The sequence below is a fragment of the Balaenoptera musculus genome, chromosome 14 (assembly GCF_009873245.2).
Source record: "Balaenoptera musculus isolate JJ_BM4_2016_0621 chromosome 14, mBalMus1.pri.v3, whole genome shotgun sequence".
Taxonomy (NCBI): Eukaryota; Metazoa; Chordata; class Mammalia; order Artiodactyla; family Balaenopteridae; genus Balaenoptera; species Balaenoptera musculus.
In genome coordinates, this window is record NC_045798.1 from 82,394,989 (window position 1) to 82,415,526 (window position 20,538).

The 20,538-nt window shown below is 39.7% G+C and overlaps 1 protein-coding gene across 1 annotated transcript in view; it reads left to right on the forward strand.

Moving 5' to 3' along the window:
- The first annotated feature begins 2,523 nt into the window (after positions 1-2,523).
- DOK6 (docking protein 6) overlaps positions 2,524-20,538 on the forward strand; it is a 408,332-nt gene continuing 390,317 nt past the window's right edge. Inside the window, exon 1 of the mRNA XM_036824038.1 lies at positions 2,524-2,761. Within this exon, the coding sequence (XP_036679933.1) occupies positions 2,696-2,761 (66 nt within the window). The 5' untranslated portion in view covers positions 2,524-2,695. The remainder of the gene's footprint in view (positions 2,762-20,538) is intronic.

The following is a 20,538-nucleotide window of genomic DNA, read 5'->3' on the forward strand; positions in this document are numbered from 1 at the left end:
ATCATCAGAGGCTGCAAAAACGATTAGGTGGAAGGTTGGAGGAGAATTTTGTAAGGTATGGATCAGGCTGACAACACTTGATTCCTCTAATCAGTGGGATAGTCAGACATTTTGTTTGCTTTGATGCGATTCAGTAGGGTATATACAGCACCTCATAAATTATTCTTGAAAACAAAAAGAAGAATGTACTCAAATGTCTAAGTCACATTACTAGTTTCGGGCTTAGGTGACTAAAATAAATTATGCCATGAGAGTACAAGCAACCAACCCAGACCTAGAAGAATTTACATGACAAATTTATATTACATAACCTAGTGTTTTCAAGAGGCAAACAAACAATATAAAAAGAGGGGGAGGGTATTTTGTCATAGATACACACACAAATTGCTATACCAGCAATATAAGAATCAAACATAAATATAGGGTAATATTTACATCATATTAGGGTATTATAAAGACCTACATAAGCATATGAACAAAGGCATAATCATTCCATAATCTTTAAAAGCCAGAGTTACCAACCTTACCTTATCCTTGGGTATGCCTTAAGATTGTTGCTGAGACAAAATTAATCCCTGACTTCAAACAGCTTACAATCAATTTGTGGAAACCGATTATTATATAAAGGATGGTGGAAGTTAGTGGTCAGGGAAATTATTGCAGACACAAAACCTTTCTTGAAACTGTGCCTCTGAAACTGAACATCTCTGAGCCTCAGTTTCCTCATCTATTAAATAGCAAGTATCCTTGGGTTGCAAAGAGGACTGAATGGAATCATGTATTTAAAGTATCTGCAAATCGAAAACAGTCTTCACATGAAGAAAAGAAATAATAGCCATGTAGTATACGAAATAGGAACAAATGCGTGGGCTAGACCACACGCTTCACGTATTTGAAGAAGGGGAATCACACCAAGTTAATAGGGAGTTTATGCAAGTTTTCTGCAAGTATCAGAATTTGAACTCATTCTGAGTGGCAGCCTAAGGAGTCTTGCCATGTGATTGGATATATCTGCCCCGGCACCTGGCCCTCTGCATGGCGGATATCCAAACAAATGCTTGCTACATAAATGAATGGATAGGAATAGTGTGCTGTTTAGCCAGGTTAGAGTTTCCGTTGGGTTATATGGGCTCTGGATGGAGACTTGCTAATCATAGGACCAAAATCACCTTTGGGGCGCCCATTTGGTAGGGTGAGGGGCATGCTACTTTATCCTTCAGGTTTTGATATTTTTCTCCCCTCAATCAAGTAGTTTCCTTTCTCTCTTACTATTGTCATGTTCCCAATAGGGCTAAGAAATTTAAACTGAGAACATGGAAAAATACTGTTCACCAAAATAAGCAGAAATAAATACGATCTTTTGAACTCTTATTAAACATAGACTCTGTATAAATAAAGAAGTTACTTAGAAAATTTTCAATCATTATACATTATTTTTCTTAATTAGAAACATCCTTACTAACTAGGTATTAAATATCCTTCCCTATAGCAAAAATCCATATATTGTCCCCAACCAACATTTAATACTCCCTCTTTTTTCCTTGAATCTTATCAAACGGATATCATTTTTAGATTAAAATTTCTTTACAACAGAGAATAGCCTACTTCTAAATGTCACGCGTTCCTACATAAAGGGGTCAAAGTTCTTCATTGTTTTGTTTTTACGAGTGGAACATTTCCATAAATCATTTGTATCCACTGGTAACTGCTATGGTCTGCATTTCCCCTAGAAGATGAAAAGCCACGAGCCACTTTTCGTCATAGTTAACTAACACGCGGGCATAAATCACTCCAGCGCTCGCTGCTGCTTCGGGAGAGGACGTCGGAGACCGGGGCCTCGCCTGATTGCTCCAGTCTTTCCAGCAGCAGAGGGATTAGACACATGCGCACGATTGGTCTCTTTGTGTGCACCGGGAAGGGCTTGGCGTCGATTTACACTTCCTAACCTAACGGGGCAAAGACCTGGAGCGCGAGCGTGCGCTCAGGAATAAAAATGCACTGTAAAACACGGCCATTGAAATAACAATTGCCTCGCTCCCGTTGGCCTTCTTCCCTGGGAGCAACCCCACCGCCCTTTCCCCGGTGTCCAGCTTGGGAGTGGAGATTAAGAGCCCGGGAATGAGGAGCCGTGGCCTCAGGAATCCCGCACCCGGGAGAGCGTGGCGGGCACAGGCAGCCGGGTGGGAGCGGGACCCCGGGCGCGGGTGGCGGGAGGAGCTCCCCGCCCGAGTCGCGAGTGATGGGGCGCGTCTTGCGAGTATCTCCCAGCCCAGCCACCCCGCGGGCCAGGGGGAGGGAGCCGGGCGGGCGAGCGAATCGGCCCGCCCCCCCCCCGTTCCGCCCCTCCCCCCCGCGCCGGGGAGCCGCGATGGTGCACTCCGGCCAGCTGTGCGCCGCCGAGTGAGGCGCCAGCCCGTGGGTGCTGCCGGGGGCGGCGGCGGCGGCGCGGAGGGGGCGCCCGCAGCGGGCGGCGGCGGGGGGCGAAGGTGAGGACCGGAACGCGGAGGGCGGGCGCTGCTCGCGGCGCCGGGCCGCGTTCCCCGTCCGCGGTCACCCTGCCACCCAGCCTGCGTCCCCGGCGGCGGGAGCTCGGGGGCACCGGGCGGCGGCTGGCGGCGGCCGGCTGGATGCGAGACCTGCGCGGACCCCGTGGCGGACGGCAGCTCTCGACGCGGGGAAGCCGAACGCGCTGGCCATGGCCTCCAACTTTAACGACATAGTCAAGCAGGGCTACGTGAAAATCCGCAGCAGGAAGCTGGGGGTGAGTCGCTCGCTAGGCTTTCTCCTTCCCCTGCGCCCGTTTGGCGCAGCTGGCGATGGGGGGCGGGGCGGGGAGAGGTGACCCACTCGGGGGCAGAGGCAAAGAAGGACCCGGCCCTCCCGCGGACGGCCCGCTTGTTGCTCGGCCGGGCTGGGGGCCCGCACCTGCCTCGCGGGGCTCTGCAGACCCGGCTAAGGGCTCCGGGAGCGCCTGGGTCCCCGTCCTCATGTGCGCGGCGCTGGTTTAGACCCAGACTGAGAAGTCTTGCAGGCGAAAGGGATTGTCAGTTCCGCGATGAATGCGCCCCGGAGGGGGGTTTATATTCAGAGCAGTCCACAGTGCTCTGTTCTCAGGAGTGTGCGCCTTCGGGTACAACTGCTCTGTGTGCAGGACGTGGACACACGCTCTGGTGTGTGTGTGCGTTTAGAATCACCATTTTCCCCGCTTCCCCAGCCCATTTCGAAATTCTCTTCTGATGCCTTGCCTGCGCCCCGCGTCCCTGCCGGCGACTGCCGGCGAGTTTCGTGCTCCCTGAGCAGTTGCCCACGGGCAGGCTCCCCGGCCGTGAGTGCGCCCGGACAGGTGGACCTGCGTCCGCGTGCACGCAGGTGTGTGCTCACGGCCGCTGACACGGGGAGCGTTCGCGACAGAAAAGTTTACGGAGACCTTTTCATGGTTTTTTGAAAGATGCTCTGCCCGACTTGGGAGAGAAACAGTGTAGACCCCCGAGGGTTTAAAACTTCTCCAATGACCGAATGAGTAGGTAAGAGGAACGCGTAGACGGCCCTAGAGGACCTGGGATGTGGATTGCAGGGAGCAGGAGAGGAGGGGCGGGCACCTGGGCCGAGAGCCGCCCAGAGCGGGCAGACGTGGGGGGACTGTCGGAGCGACGGGCAGAGGTCCCCGGGGGAGCGCGCGCCGGGGGAGTGGGCACCCGAGACCAGCCTGGGTGGGCCTGTCCAGAGCGCGAGGGAAACTCGATCTGGGGGCCAAAAGTGCCCGCTTTCCGGATTCCCTGGATGTCTCTCCACCTCACTCTTCTCGAAGTTCCAGTTCTACGGAGCTCCGGAATCCTGGGGCAAAGCGGCCTTGAACTAGAACATTCCCTGCCTTCCCTGCTGAACGGATGAATTACTCTAACTTGGAGAGGGAAAGAGAAGGAGGGAGAACTTCGTTATTCTCATTAAAAAAAAAGAAAGAAAGAAAGAAAGAAAGGAAAAATAAATGCTAAACGTATCGTTAGAAAACTAGGGTAGGGTAGAGTCCCTAAAAGAGGAAGGGTCACCTCGCACCCAGAAGCCTCTTTGCGCGAGTTGGTGGACGCAGGTGTTGGGGGAGGAGGCAGGGGACAAGGCAGACTTGCCTTTTTGTGCTGCCCCCGTTGGGTTTCACGTCCGAGATGCAGACTGTACCCCAAGGACACACGGGACCCATTCTCGAACTTCAGCAGATCTGTAGAAGTGGGGAGTGCAAACCTGGGTGAGGACAAAGCTCCCCTCCCCCCAGCCAGGCGCCTCGGTGCGCTGCTGCGCGCCCCGCGGTGCGAGCGAGGGCAGGCGCGGCGTGCAGACCCTCGGCCAGGTTTCAAGGGCCGCTCCTGGGTAGAAGAATGCGCCTCATTCTTTCCCAGGAGAGAGAAGGAAGAACCCTTGTGAAAAGCTGCAGTTGTCCGGCAGGCTGGTGGCTTCTCGCGGCCGGGACGTATTGCTCAAATCTGTCACCCTTACAGCCATCGGCCAAGACAGGAGGTGCGGAGCTAGGGCTTGGGGGCGCGGAGGGGGGGCGGTAAGAACTGTTTCAGGAACTTGACCTTTGAAGCCCTTTGCGCTCCCACGGGGTGCTTGCTCATCATTCTCCCTCTTGCGTCTTCTTGAAATCTCGATTGTGTCTGACACCTCACACGCTATAAGCTAATGGATGATTTAAGTCCCCCGGGGAGATGTGCATCTGCTTCCACAGTCACCGTGTACGTGAAAATCAGACTAAGGAACAGAACGCTGAGAACCCCCCCTAGCGCACTGGGCCTTGGAGTCTATAGGATTCCTCCCCCATCAGAGCTTTCCAGGATTTCATACAATTAAAACTGAATTTGCATCTTAGTTATAAGATAGGATCCAGGGAAAGAGCACTGAATGTTTCTTGGGTAACTATGGCATTTACAGCCTTTGAAATGCCCTTTTAGAACACCATACACCGTCTCCCCCCTAAAGATGTGTGCAGATGTTTATTTCATTTCCAAAACATCTCTTTCCATACCCACAGTTTAGAGTTATGCCTGTGTAAAGGACAGCCTTCACAGAAAACAGTAAAAGCATGTTTACTTCAGAGTTTGGTGTTGAAACAGTTTTGCATTGTTTTAATATCAAAATATTAAACTAAATTAACCTTGACTATTTTGGAGAATATTATTTATTTTGAAAAATTTTAGCAACTTTTCTGTTCAGAATATGCTAGTATTCAGAAGGGTGAATTCCAATGACAGAACTTCACACAGATGATTCTGTGAAGCTTAATACATTAAATGGGTCCCGTAAGATAGTAAAACACTAAGCGAATATCGTGTGCCTTAAAAACGAAAATGTATAATCATACCCAAAATCATAGTTATAGGAATTATCTAAGCATTAGATAATAGGAATCAGTTACAGGAATTATCTAAGCATTCGTTTTCCTAGTTAATAATACATATTCATAATTTTATGGGCTCAGAACTATGAACTTTTCTAAATAAAATAATACTTGGGTTATGTTCAAAATTAAATTTCACAATAAAAATAATTCTAATTAAATATGCACAGATATTTGATTTAGTATGGGTAGAATGCATACTTTCAAGAACCAAATTTTAAGTATTCTAAGGGAGAAAAAGGCCCGGATATGAGGCCAGTTGTATCAGAGATGAAAATGATGACATGAAAATATATTTTGAGATAAAACGTTTAATGTGCCCTTTACTCCTCACAAGTTAGTGCTTATTATTATGCTGAATGAGGGCAGAAAAGCATTTCCTGCCGTCTAGGCAGTGGGCAGCCCTTCCAGAGGTGCTTCCAGGTCAAAGTGTTTGAAAGGGCCCCTGCCTTGTGTCTTTTTGTGTCTTTTTACAGAACCTAGTGCTACCTGTTGAGGATCATTCCTTAGGCAAATAGTTGGGTGAAGTAGTAAGTGTTAAACATTTTTTTTGTTGTTTGCTTTCAAATTTGTCTTGGATCATTAATCAGTTTTCCTTCCATTTAGGAAAATAATTTTGAGAAAAGATAGAATCATCTTCCTGAATATTACTCTTGTCGTTTAAAAAATATGCTTGTTAAGTCATTATTTATTTATTTTTGGCTGCGTTAGGTCTTCATTGCAGCACGCGGGCTTTTCTCTAGTTGTGGCGAGCGTGGGCTACTCTTCGTTGCGGTGTGTGGGCTTCTCATTGTGGTGGCTTCTCTTGTTGCGGAGCAGGGGATCTCGGAGCGTGGGCTTAAGTAGTTGTGGCTCGCGGGCTTCAGTAGTTGTGGCTTGCGGGCTCTAGAGCGCAGGCTCAGTAGTTGTGGCGCAGGGCTTGGTTGCTCCAAGGCATGTGGGATCTTCCCGGACCAGGAATGGAACCCGTGTCCCCAGCACTGACAGGCGGATTCTTAACCACTGCATCACGAGGGAAGTCCCAGTCATTACATTTTTGAACGTATTAAATCATTAAAAGTATAATGACGACTCTTATAAAGAATCATTTCTTTAAATTCTCTATTAATTTTTCATTATATTACATTACCATTTCTATGAATATATTGTTTTCCTTTTGCAGGATTTAAAAGCCCTTACTGTAGTTTAGTTCTTCTCACCATCTTATCTGTTGCATGATTAATATTATAATTCACAAGATACCATGGTGGCCAGTATTTTTTTTTTTTTTTAAGAAAAGAGTACTTAAAAACTCTAATAAAAATAAAACAAAGCAAATGCTTTTTGGTCAATATTGTTTGTCTCTTAGCCTTGATTATCTGTTTTTCTTCTGACCTCTAATAGGTTAAATTTAGTCCGCAAGGCATATATTGCAAAATATCCGACCTGTTCTTTGTTTGCAGATAAACTAAGAACACAATTGCTGAAACTGTTACTAACTTTATATGGGGCTTATTGACTCTATAAATGTAGCAAAAGTAAATGCAGCATTATGCAGTGACATCACCATATCATTACCATCATTGCCACCAGTGTACAAATTCCAGACTGCAAATAGTCTACAGTAATTCTGCAGTTTGACTGCTTCTAGACTCTCACATCATTGTTTTCAAGGAATTCTATTCAAATACATCATTGTGAATATTCACAGGCACGTTGTGCATAGACAATTAGTATTTTATATAGCTTTTTTTTTTCTAGTTCTTACTCAAAGTTAGGTGAGAGATTGGATTAGTATGTGTGGGTATTGAAGGAGTGTCTCAGGATAGGGTGGTATTACATATTCAACAAACGGTCAAATCATGGAGCATCTACTGTTTATCAGGTGGCGTACACTGGGTGTGTGTGTGTGTGTGTGTGTGTGTGTGTGTGTGTGTGTGTGTGAATATTCCAGAGTCATGTCCTATTAAGTCAAGGTTGTTAACAGTGGATACCTCCTATATCACCACTGCTCATGGTACACTAGGTCAGTAATAATCACCTTTTCCCCACCTGGCTGTAAGGGAAGCAGGGAAATATAGAGCACAATTTTGGAGTATTTGATGAGCACCAACTTTATGAGCTAATCATCTATTCAGGATTTTCTCTTTTGCATAGTCTCCATTTGTTTTAACAACTTATTGTGGATTCATCTATCTCATGCCCTCTCTCCCTCCTTGATTAAAACCTTGAGACACCCCCATACCTGGTTTGATGATTATATATCTGCTTCTCGTAAACTCTTCTGAATTTTCCTGTCCTTCTACAAATAGCTTTTATCTGATGATGGAAGAGAGTAGTTTTCATGAGAGATGATTTTGAAAATTTATCCCTTTATAGAATCTCCCTCATTAATATAAATGGGAATTTTTGTGGGTGCATTTGCATCATTTTTGGTCCATAGAGCATTTAAAAATTTCTCTGGTCTCCCAAATCTCTAGAAACTATTTGGTGAAGAGAGATTATATCATGTATGAAATGCATTACCAATTTGCCAAGAATTAGATACAATAAATGTATTTAAGATAAGATATATAAATAACAATAATTCTGACCATTCAAAAGTTCAAAAGAACTTTCAGGATCATTACCTCAGATATGAGTTCTCAATTTAAGTATTTAAGATGTAGAAGTTGTATTGGGTGCCTTTAAATCTTTACCCATTTGTGAATATTGTATATCCTGGGCATTTTGCTTTCTGAAATGGATCCATTATATCCATGGTGATTTATCATTTACCTCTTTCTCATTAAATATGGATTTAGAATGTATAAAAATTTTAATTATTTGAGCTCTCTTTCTCTTTCAGATTTTTATTTTTGGTGACTATTATGTATACGTTCAACATGTGTACATACCACTTATTTCTGTATCTATATATATGTCTACAAAAATCACTTGTTCTTAGAATTTTAGAGTAGAAAATGGTCTTGTATACCTACTATTCAATCTCTCTATACTAATTTATTGGCAACCGTAGTTTGTGTATATGACATTTTAGCTATTCTAAGAAATTCTATTATCTGAATTAGTGAGACTTTTTCCTTTTTAAAACATCCCTATGTATGCATATGGGCATGCCTGAGTTTCTTTGAATTTTCAAAACTTAAAGCCAAAAGCAAAGACAATAAAAGTAAGCCTAACTGTAAAAACCAAAGCCAGACATTTTGCTGGCTTTGATATTAAATGATTATGCCCATGCAATACCTGAGGGAAGCCATTAAATCAGGGGTGAGATACAAGAGTTCACATCTCAGTTTTTGACTTGCTAGGTTTACAGATGACTGCTGTCAAGGTGAACTTTAAAAGATGGCATTCCCTCAGATAACAAAGATTTTACTCAGTACTCAGGGAAATCTTTTAAATGACGAAAATAGCGTAATCAAACAGTGGTCAACTATCTTTGTAAGTTTTACATTCCCAATTTCCTTAAAAGTATTTCAGAAGTGCTCGATAATGGTTGACATTGGGGATGAGTATAAAATAACATGAGTATAAAATAACATATGTATTTGAAATAGGTGTCATTGTTTTGAAGTATTTTTATTCTAATGTGTTGTTCTATTTGGGTCATAATAAGCCATGTGACTACTACTGAGTAAGACTATTAAGTATTCCTATCGTTGGTCTGTTTCTGTTTCCATCCACTTCATTTTAGACACTGTAGAATTTAAAAAGCAAGCAATACAAATAAAAGAAAAGCTACCTGTATTCCCACCATCTACAGATCATCTCTAGATTTTGTAAATTTTGAAGTGCTAGTTTAAAGGAAAAAGTAATTTCTACCAATTGAGACAAACTAATTAAAATAGAGTATGCTATAGCTTCTTTGCCTTCAGTTTGTAGCTTTTGCTCCATTTTACTCATGGTATTTTCTTTATTCTTCAAGCTCTGGGTAACTTGTCCAGAGAGGCCAAGAATTCTAGGTAGAGAACATTTTCGTTAACTTGCTGCATAAATCTCCATCAGTTTTTTTTTTTTTTTAACATCTTTATTGGAGTATAATTGCTTTACAATGGTGTCCATTAGTTTTTATTTTAAGATACAGAGCAGGATTATCTTCTGAGTAATTCATTTTTACATTATAACACTACTTCCCACTGAGAATATTGCACCTGTCAGTCAAATTGGATGGAATAAGGAATGATATTTTGTTATTAGCAGAGAACAGCAATTCATTTAATAAAGAAAACTATTTTCATGTTATTTGAAATGAATGGTGGTTATAATCTTTGAACATGTGCAAAGTGTTTTGCCTGCTATTTTACTGAATCCATTGCATAAAGCTTGGCTTAACAGTAAAATGACTTGGAGGACAAATACAGTGAAGTTTAATTTGAGACTTTTTAAAAAAATTGATTAGTTAATTTATATTTGGCTGCGTTGGGTCTTTGTTGCTGTGCTCAGGCTTCTCTTTGCGGTGGCTTCTCTTGTTGCAGAGCATGGGCTCTTGGCACGCGGGTTTCAGTAGTTGTGGCATGTGGGCTCAGTAGTTGTGGCTCACGGGCTCTAGAGCGCAGGCTCAGTAGCTCTGGTGCATGGGCTTAGTTGCTCCGTGGCATGTGGGGTCTTCCCAGACCAGGGCTCGAACCCATGTCCCCTGCATTGGCAGGCGGATTCTTAACAACTGTGCCACCAGGGAAGCCCTAATTTGAGACTGTATAATAGTAACATAATCATGTTGCATTGGGTGTACCATGCATTTTACAGCTTATAAAGAATTTTCATGTATATTTTATAATTCTCCCAGCATACTTTTGAAAGTGTATTTAGTTTTTAACCCCATTTTATACATAAGCTAAAATTTAAAAGAAGTAAAATGAATCAGCCAGGGCTACAGAGATACAGATTGGGTTTGTATGTGTGAGTGCGTATACTCAAATCTAGGTTTTATAACTTCAAGTTCAGTGTTATATCTACTATGAACAGTTTCCACTTTGCAAAATATGTAGACAGGTAGTAACAGCTACGTGTACTATTCGAAATAAATGTGTTTTCTTTAATTGGTAACATAGTGTAAAGCAAATATTATCATTCACTTAGCCTTAAGCTATCTATATTGCATATAAAAGTGTGCTGGCAGGTGGGAGGTGATGGAAATGGGTGAAGGAGGTCAAAAGTACAAACTTTAAGTTATTAGATAAATAAGTTCTGAGGATGTAATATATACAATGGTGACTATAGTTAGCAATACTGTATTGTATATTTGAAAGTTGCTAAAAGAGTAGATCTTAAAAGTTCTTATCACAAGAAAAAAATTGCAACTGTGTGAGGTTATGGATGTTAACTAAACTTGTTGTGTTGATCAGTTCACAATATATACATATCAAATCATTATGTTGTATACCTTAAACTTATACAAAGTTATATGTCAATATATCTCAATAAAGCTGGAAAAAAAGAACTATGTAATGAAAGAATGTTTGCCACAGTAAGGAGGTTCTATACAGATACTTCTCCAGGCCACTTGAATGGGCTCGATTTCATTTTCATTGTACCATCTAAAACCCAGCTAATCTCTTCTTTTACGAAAGGAAAACAGGCTTCAAAAACTGACAGTGTCCTGGTAGAATTTAAAATATTTTAAAAATATTTAAATCTATTTATTTTACCATTATCTTTATTTATGAAAAACCATCTTTTATTTAAGGTTGTCATATAAAAGCTTATGTTTGAATGAACTTACTGAAAACTGAGTTTATTTAAAGAAAAACACAACTAAAAAATGATAAACATTTACTGGGATCTGGCAAATCAAAAGGTGACATAGTTATGCAGCAAAAAGTGTGATTGTGTTACCCTGTTGCCTTAATATCAGGCAGCACTGAAGTATACCGTGAACTCTGAGAGGCTGGGGTGGGTTGTGTGTTTATTTGTGTGGCTTGCTACTTTTAAGTGGCAGGAATTGAAATAGATATACTGAAATGATGTTCCTTTTTTTTTCCCTTAGTTTCCTTATTTTTTTAAATTGGCTATGTGCCTTTGTCACCTACATTTGTAAACTTTTATGTAAGATGTATTGCATGTGTAAACATGTATAGTTATTTTTCTCCTCATGATTTCTTTGTAAATATGAAATTACTTTTTCTGACCATTCACTATCCTTTGAAATATGCATGTATGTGTGTATGTGTGTGTATGCGTGTGTACATATGTACACATACATAGATACATGCATATATATAATGTGATATATATGTTATATATTAAATAGAATATGTATATATCTCCAAATGGTCTGTTAGTCCTCATTCACGCTGAATTGTTATCCTTCCTGACTATGTAAAAGCACCTAGCCCAACTCCAGGAGAAGAAAATGTTCACAAAATGTCTTAGCATACTTTTTAAAATATAAATTGTTACATGTTCACATTATACTTTATTTGGAAAAAATATTTGATATTAGTCTAAAATTGATATTTAGTGTATCTTTCAAAAACTATAACTTTTAAAGGGTGGCAACCAGTAAGAGAAAATTCTGTATTTATCTCTGTCTACATAACTCTAGTGAGACTTCTCACATACTATTCAAGAAAAAGAACAAAAACATACTTTTGACATATTTGAGCTTGCTTAGAAAACTATACCTTTTCATTTAACTTACTAGGGAAAAGGAATACATCTCTCTGAGTGCTTTAAGGACCCTTGCGGCTGTGCTGTAGAAAGGACCCATGTCATTTTACTGATGCTTTTATAGACTTCATTACACCTTGGAATCTTTAAGTATTAGCTATGTAATTCTTCTAAATAAAAGTACATCCAGTGCCAAATCATGATGTTTAGCTATAAGGTACCAAATTTATGTATAAGTATGAAATGTACTCTTCTATACATTTAAAACATAACAACTATTTAAACCTCCAAAGGCTACTTAACACTCATACTGTTGCATCCTGATATTTTGCATAATTCTCTACATTACTTAGCCCTCTATTAAAAAATGATTCTCAATATTTGTGAGGGACTGCACATTGGAGTCCGTGGGATGGGTGTGGAACGTTGAGGTAAAGGGCCAGAATAAAGGAGCTTGCTCTGTCCTGAGAATCCAGGAAGTCACTGATGTGTTTACAGGAAAGGTTAAATGTTCATTCTCAATTCAGCAACATCCCTGAATCTTGGGTGTGTAGAAAGGATTGTAGTCAAGTAGGACTTTTGGCAAGGAGACCAAATAGGAGTGGATTTTAGTATCCAGAAAAGGCACTGGTAATTCTAGTGGCTAGCTCTGATTGAGAATCACCGATGTAGAAGTATTTTTTTCCAGCACTGAGAAGAAACAATTCTTCAACCTATTATTGTTTGCATTGAGAAGTCAGCTGTCAGTCATATTGCTACCTTTTGAAAAGGATTAGTCTTTTTTTCCTCAGGCTGCTTGTAACTTTCTCTTTTCCTGGTTTTCAGGAGTTTTGCTATCATATGTGGAGGTGTAGTTTTTATTCTGTTCATTATTTTGGGGTCTATAGTGCTTCTTAATTCCATAGCTTGATATCTTCCTGCAGTTCTGAAAAATTATCCACCATTACTCTTTCACATATCAGTTCTGTCCATTTTTTCTCTTCTTCCTTACTCATATGTTAGATCATTTGTACCATACGTCTGTGCCTTTATACCTTTTCTTTTCCCTATTTTTGTGTCTTGAAGATTCAGGATGGATGTTTTCTACTGACATTTCTTCCAGGTCACTAATTTTCTGTTCAGCTGTGAATAATCTACTGTTAAACCTATTCATTATTATCAATTTAAGTAATTTTTTCAGGTCTAGGATTTTCATTTCATTCTAATTTTTAGAATATCCTATTAAAAATTCTCAGTTTTTATCCTTGGTAGTCTTCAATGCCTTCAGATAGATGATTTTTTGTATTTGTCCAGCATTTCTAATCAACAGCACGAAGGCTGGCCTAAATTACCTGGTCCACCATTAACAGGAATGGAGCAGTCCCAGCTGGCTGAGTTTTATAGTGATTTCTTTGTGAGAGCTACAGGCCATGTGGTCCTCTGGAACTCCACCGAGAGCCAAGAGAGTTGGCTGTAGCTCTTCCCTGGTAGTGAGACCCTCTCCCTGTGGTAATTTTGTCTTGAAATATTTTCAACAGGTTATTTACCTCCACATTAGAACTAGGGTTTGTGATAGTGAAGTTGAAGAAAAATGAAGATATTTAAGTGATAGGACTAACTACAACTTTGCAAGTAGTGTACGTGGGTCTAACCTGCCCCTGTATAAAAATGGAGGGAAAACAAGGCAAGGATTCTAAGCCTGCTCTAGGGTTTGACTTAACGAACAAGGCCAAATAGTTCTGCCTCTTAAAGCAGTGGTTCTTAGCCCTGGATACACATTGCAATCACAGGAGAGGGGTTTTGAGTTTGTTACTTTGTTTTAGTATTTACTAAATGCAATGACAAGATCGGCTTATTTAGTTGATCTCTGGGCAGTATAATTGTTTTTGTTTGTTTGGATTTGTTTGGTTTGGTTTTAATCTCCCCAGGTGATTCTAGAATAAGTGAAGTACTTTTCACCAGAAAAAATTTCAAAGCAAGCTGTTTATCACTATATATTACCGTAGAACCCTACTGAACTAGGATAAATAGTTTATAATGTACCTCAAGAAATAGCTAAACCAGTTAACAATACAGTTCAGACATTCATCATTTATTTTTTTCACCCAGCATTTGAATCTTCTTCCAACTATTTGGAGAATAACCCCACATTATGGATGTTGAAGATAGCAAATAATGGCTCACATTGTAGAAGATAAAATACCAAAAGTATTATTTTCTCATCTTCCTTGCTACTAGGGTATGAGAAATGAGCTAGTATTGCCAATTACATGTCTCGACATTGAGTTATTGATGAAAGAGGCAACCCAGTGGAGAAGTCTTCACAGGGCACGCAGAATAGTCCTTTCTCCTGGATTAATCTATTGATGCAAAAGTAGAAGCAATGCAAACTGTCCAAAAGCAATAGCTTCATCAAGAAACTTTAATAATTTAATGGGTCACTTATGGTTGCTTAGTCTTGAACCTGGTTCTCCAGCCTCTATTCCTGATGTGAGGTAATGAAAAATTAAATAAACGTTTTTCCGTCTAAGTCAGCCATTGTCAGCTTTGATTACAACTAATAGCAACTAATACATCTGACGGATAAAATGGCATTATTGGGAGTGATGCAATTAAATTTTAAAATATACTAAAATCCTATGTATACTAAATATATACTAAAATAACTAATTTTTAGAGTAATGGCTATTAAACAATTGTCCTTAACAATATGTAGACACTAGAATTCATTTTCTGTTGTATTCACTCCTAGTGTGGACATATAGAGCATAGTTAGTGAATTACTCTGTTCACCCATGGAGAAGTTTAGGAGCTTTGATGGAAGCATACATCAGACCCTATATAATTATGAAAAAGTTTGTTCTAGAAGAGGAACCCACACAAATGTACGCAACACATTTTTGACAAAGGTGCAGAAACAATTCAGTGAAGAAAGGATATCTTTCAAATAAATGTTCTGGGAGCAATTGGACATCCAAAGGCAAAATGAATGAATCTCAAAATAAACCTCACACCTTATAGCTCAAAATAGATTATCGATTTAAATGTTAAAAGTAAAACTATAAAATTTCTAACAAAAGGTAAAAGAAAATCTTTGGGAACTAGGACTAGGCAAAGAGTTCTTAGACTTGACATCAAAAGTGTGATCCTTAAAAGGAAAACTTGATAAATTAACTTTATAAAAATGAAAAACTTTTGCGTTGTGAAAGAGCCTGTGAAGAGGATTTAAAGAAAGCTATGAGGGGGGAGATTATTTACAAAGTACATGTCTCTAACAGAGAACTAGAATAAAAAACTCTTAAAACGCTGCAGTTAAATTTAAAAAACAATAATCCAGTTAGAAAATGGGCAAAAAACATGAACTGATCCTTCACAAAAGTTGATGTGCAGATGGAAAATAAGCACATGAACAGATGTTCAACATTCTTAGCCACTAGTGAGATGCAAATTAAAACCACCATGAGTTATCAGTAGACACCTATTGGAAAGGCTGAAATGAAAACCTGTGACAACAGCAAATACTGGCAAGAGGCAGAAAACCTGGATCACTCATATGTTACTGTTGGGAATGCGACATGGTTCAGACACTCGTGAAAGCAATGTGGCAGCTTCTTAATTAAACTAATTATGCAATGGCCATACGGTCATCAGCGGTACCATCCATTGGACATCTATCCCAGAGTAATGAAAACTTTTGTTCACAGGCAAACCATACACAAATGTTTGTAGCAGATTTATTTGAAATATCCCCAAACTGAAAACAAGCCAGATGTCCATCATTGGGTGAGTGGTTAAACTGTAGGTCATCCACATCATGTAATACTACTCAGCAATAAAAAGGATTAAACCACTGATACCCCCCAAAGATGAATCTTGAGAGAATTATGTTGAGTGAGTGAAAAAAAAATCCCAAAACGTTATAAACTGTGTGATTTCATTTATATAACATTCTTGAGCTACAAAATTATAGAAGCGAAGAATAGATTTGTAGTAGCCAGAGGTTATAGACAGGGGAGAGCAAGTGGAGTTTGTGTGTGGATAGGGTGATAAAAGGGCAATGTGAGGGATCTTTGTGGTGATGGGGATATTTTGTATCTTGACCGTATTAATTGACATCCTGGTTGTAATGGTGGACTATATAAGATGTTCCCGTAGGGAAAATTGAGTAAAGAGAATGCAGGGTCACTCTGTATTATTTTTCATAACTGCATGTGGAACTACAATTATCTCAAAAATGTTTAATTAAAAAATGTAAGCGGGGCATCAAAATGTAGCCCCATTTTACAAATGAGATACCTCTGAGCCTCACTTTTCTTATTTGTAAAATGAGGATAAGGATACCAACCTCATTGTACTCTGTTAACATTAAATAACTGTATTTTACAAGATCTGAAACAGACCTTGGTCTATGATGCTCAGAGTCCTTGACAGAGCTACTGAAAATGTATCCCTTTGAAAAGGAATATGCATCTTTGCAGCCCTTTTGAATTGGAGTCCCATAAGCAAAGAAAGCCTGATATGAGTAATGCTTCAGTGACCATGGGAGTGTAGATAACTCTACTACAATCCTGATTTTAATTTCTTTGAATATGTACCCAGAAGTGAAACTGCTGGATCCTATGTAGTTCTGTGTTTAATTTCTTGAGGAACCTCCATACTGTTTTCCATAGTGGCTGCACTGACTTCCCTGCCCACCAAAGTGCACTGGGTTCCCTTTTTTCCACATCTTTGCCAACACTTGTTATCTCTTACCTTTCTGATGTTAGCCATTCGAACAGGTGTGAGGTGACGTCTCACTGGGGCTTTGATTTGCATTTCCCTGATGATTAGTGATATTGAGCACCTTTTCCTGTACCTATTGGCCATCTGTACGTCTTCTTTGGAAAATATCTATTTAAGTCCTCTGCCCATTTCTAAGAGTGTTGTTGTTTTTTTTTGCTGTTGAGGTGTATAAATTGTTTAAATACTTTGGTTATTAACTCCTTAGCGGATACATGATTGGCAAATATTTTCTCCCATTTTATAGGTTGCCTTTTTATTTTGTGGATGGTTTCTTTTGCTGTGCAGAAGTTTTTTTAGTTTGAAAATATAAATGTTGATTATTTTGCAGTTGCACATTAGTGTTCTCTGTGAAATGAGGTTTATTTTATATCAGCTACAGTTGCCCACAGGACACCTTAATTACTAGGAGCCAAGCGGCTTGAACACTCCATTGACTCTGGAAACAAACAGCAGTGCAAACTTCTCTACCTTTGCTTTTGAGCTCAAAGTGAGCCACTTGTCCAAATTTTAGAAAATGTCATTACTGAGAAGAAGATAAAGTTCAGCAGCATTTCAATGAAATTTCATTTTGTATCTCCAGTAAGAGATCACTTGGCTACATTCCCATCCAAAAAGTGCCCTTAGCTGTTTTGATTCTCAAGGTGATACCTAGTTGCAGCTCCTCTTTAAATGATAATAAAACTGCCCAGGATACAAAATAAATGAAGTCCCAAATAAAGCATCTAGGAAGAGGTTTCAGTTATTATGCCCTCTGATGACAGGATAATTTCAGTACCTGGATAGAAAGTGAAGGGGGAACCGAAAAATTGCTTTTAAAAAAATAGCTTAACACCTGAGGCATTTGGGTATCTGACTCATTTAGGATTCAGAATCAGTGGTGAAGGAAATAATCGTTTTGTTATGCAATTAGAATCTGTAACATATTTGGTACGTTTTTCAATTAACAATATCAAGACTATGTTAATATATATTAACATTAAGGGTATATTAATATTAAATATTAATTAAGGATATATTAATATGAAATATATCAAGATGAAGCAGTAAAAAGAAGGAAAAGAAAAATTAACATCAATACCTGCAAGTCTAGTATGTACTATGTACAGGGGGCACAGAGATGGCTAAGAACCAATGTCAGACTAGCTTAGCCTGGCACAAAAGCAGGCAGTCAATAAATCTTTGCTAAGTTGTTCAATAAGTTTATATTCAGCACTGCACTATCAGGGTTTTGATTGACACATAGAGGAGTATTGGCACTGCTGTCCTGGAGGCACTTTGTAATTTCCCCCTTCGTCATTAGCTTTAGCATTATCAATTGAATTACAATACAAAGGCTGTAATAGGTGATATATCAGCTAGAAAATGTCTTAACATCTTACCTAAAGATGTTATTCAATTTATAATATTTTTTAACTTCACCTAAAGACACTTTCTGAAAATTCTTTGAGAAAGCACTAAAATTTAGCTTCCTTAAGAACACACCATGCAACAACAGAAACCCCCAAAGTGCATTTGTTTTGTATAAGTATTGTTTAAAGGCTACCTAAATTTTTTTAAATTAATTTTTATTGGAGAATGGTTGCTTTATAATGTTGTGGTATATACCAGTGCACAACAAAATGAATCAGCCATAAACATACAGATATTCCCTCCCTCTTGGACTTCCCTCCCATTTAGGTTACCGCAGTGCATTAGGTAGAGTTCTCTGTGCTATACGGTATGTTCCCAACAGTTGTCTATTTTATACATAGTATCAATAATGTGTATGTGTCAATCCCAGTCTCCCAATTCCAGCCACCCCACCTCTTTCCCCCTTGGTATCCATACATTTGTTCTCCACGTCTGTGTCTCTATTTCTGTAAAGGCTACCTAAATTAAAAAAAAAAAAAATTAAGTTCTATAACATTAGATCTATTTCTTATATTGTGTTGTATTTGTTTCAGTTGCTATTTTGACTGTTCTTTATGTATATATTTATTTTTAAAATTGGTTGTGAAATTTCAAGTAGTATATGAATTAGAACTGTATAATAACTGTTTCTGAGCAAGAGGAATTTCCATTAAGAGTCAACTTGTATTTTTATAGTATTTTACAATTTAAAACATGCTTTTACATATAGTTCCCCTTTAAAATAACACATTCTTCAGTGGGTAGGTCAGATATCGTCTTTATTTTATAGAGGAAGACTGTGATTTTAAGGGAGGTAAGATAACACTGAGTCTGAAGGCTTCATTCTTTTACACTCATTTCTAGTTTCTACTCAGAATACCTGTGCTAACTACTGCACACATTTTGATGACAATGCATTTCACTCTTACCCCAGTAGAGGCTGCCCTCTGATATGGCATCCTTGACTAGGACATGGTATACTTTTTCTTAATAACCTATTTTATGTAGGTTTCCTCCCAATATAGATTGGAGCCATTTAATATCTCTGTTGTAGTGCTTTGTCTCTGCTGTGTCTCAGTTCTTAATCTCAAAGATAATGTCACCAGTGGGTCCTCAGAGCTCTTTAACACTTTCCCTGTGCTGCGTGTAATCTGCCAGCCTTGAAACCTAGGTCCATGCATCGCTTTAAATGTGTTTGAGAATTATGAAATTTTCCCACTTGTCTTTATTTTTAAACACAAAAACCATTACAAAAATCGTCCTATATGCAAAACTATAATTCTGAGATAGGTCTTCCATCTCATTAACGTTGACTTTTATGATATGTGGTTTTATGACTTCGATGGAGCTGATTGCTGTCCCTCTTCTAGCAATGACTACATTCTTTTTGTCTCTGAAACGACTCTCCACAAACCTCTGCTTCAGGAAAACGCAGTATTTCAGATTATTCACACGATTTAAGCCTCAACTCAAGAGTTCCAAGCTTCAAGCATTAGCACAGTATAGTGGGGAGGAAAAGCTCTGGAAAGAAAGACCTTCGGTTGAGTCCGTTGACTTTCCAACTCTGTACCTCATCTGTAAATTGAGTGTCAGATGCCAAAAGGCTATTCCATAAGGTTACTGTAAGCTGTAAATAAGATAAAACATTCAAAGTGCAGGCACATGGTAGACGCACGACTTTTACCTATTGACAGTGGTATTTCTAAACAACAAACACTGACTTGACTTGCCACAGTGAAGCAGTATCATCATTTTGGAGTTTTTTACATATTTCACCCCTTTGGGACAGTACCTCTTTCTTTGCTTTAGGCAACACGCTTCACTGGGTTTTATGTTTGACGCAAAGTGGGAACATGGCAGGATTTTAATCCAGAACAATTACTTGATTAAAGGTGTTTTAGACATTTTAGTCTGGCAAAATGATGTGCATGGATTGATGTGAGTGAAGGCATGGTAACCAGAGTGAAGGTCGCTAGGGTGATCGCGCCTTGGCCACACCTGCATTGGGGCTGCCATGCTTCCTCACCTGGAGTGCTGGGCCTCCTGGGCTTTGCTTGACTAGCTCTTCTCTGTCATTTGATTTTTTTTTTCGACTGTCACTTTGTTTCAGCTAGTAGAAGCACATAGTATAACCTAAGAAGCTCTCCACTTCTGGGCCTTCCATTATATACACCTTACCAATTTCCAGCCCTAAATGCACGTGCTCTGTTTCTAATACCTGGTGTCACGTCTGTGTGGAAGGCGAGGAATCCCTGCATTTGTGCCTCCTTCTGCCTTTTCAGCTGCATCTTTCACTGGCTTCCCCTCCTCCTCCTGCCCTCCCAGTGCCCAGCACTGCAAGACTTCTCTCGATGGTCTGTTTCTTAAACTCTTACCTCTTTTTCTTAGAATCCTTATTCAGTCCTGAG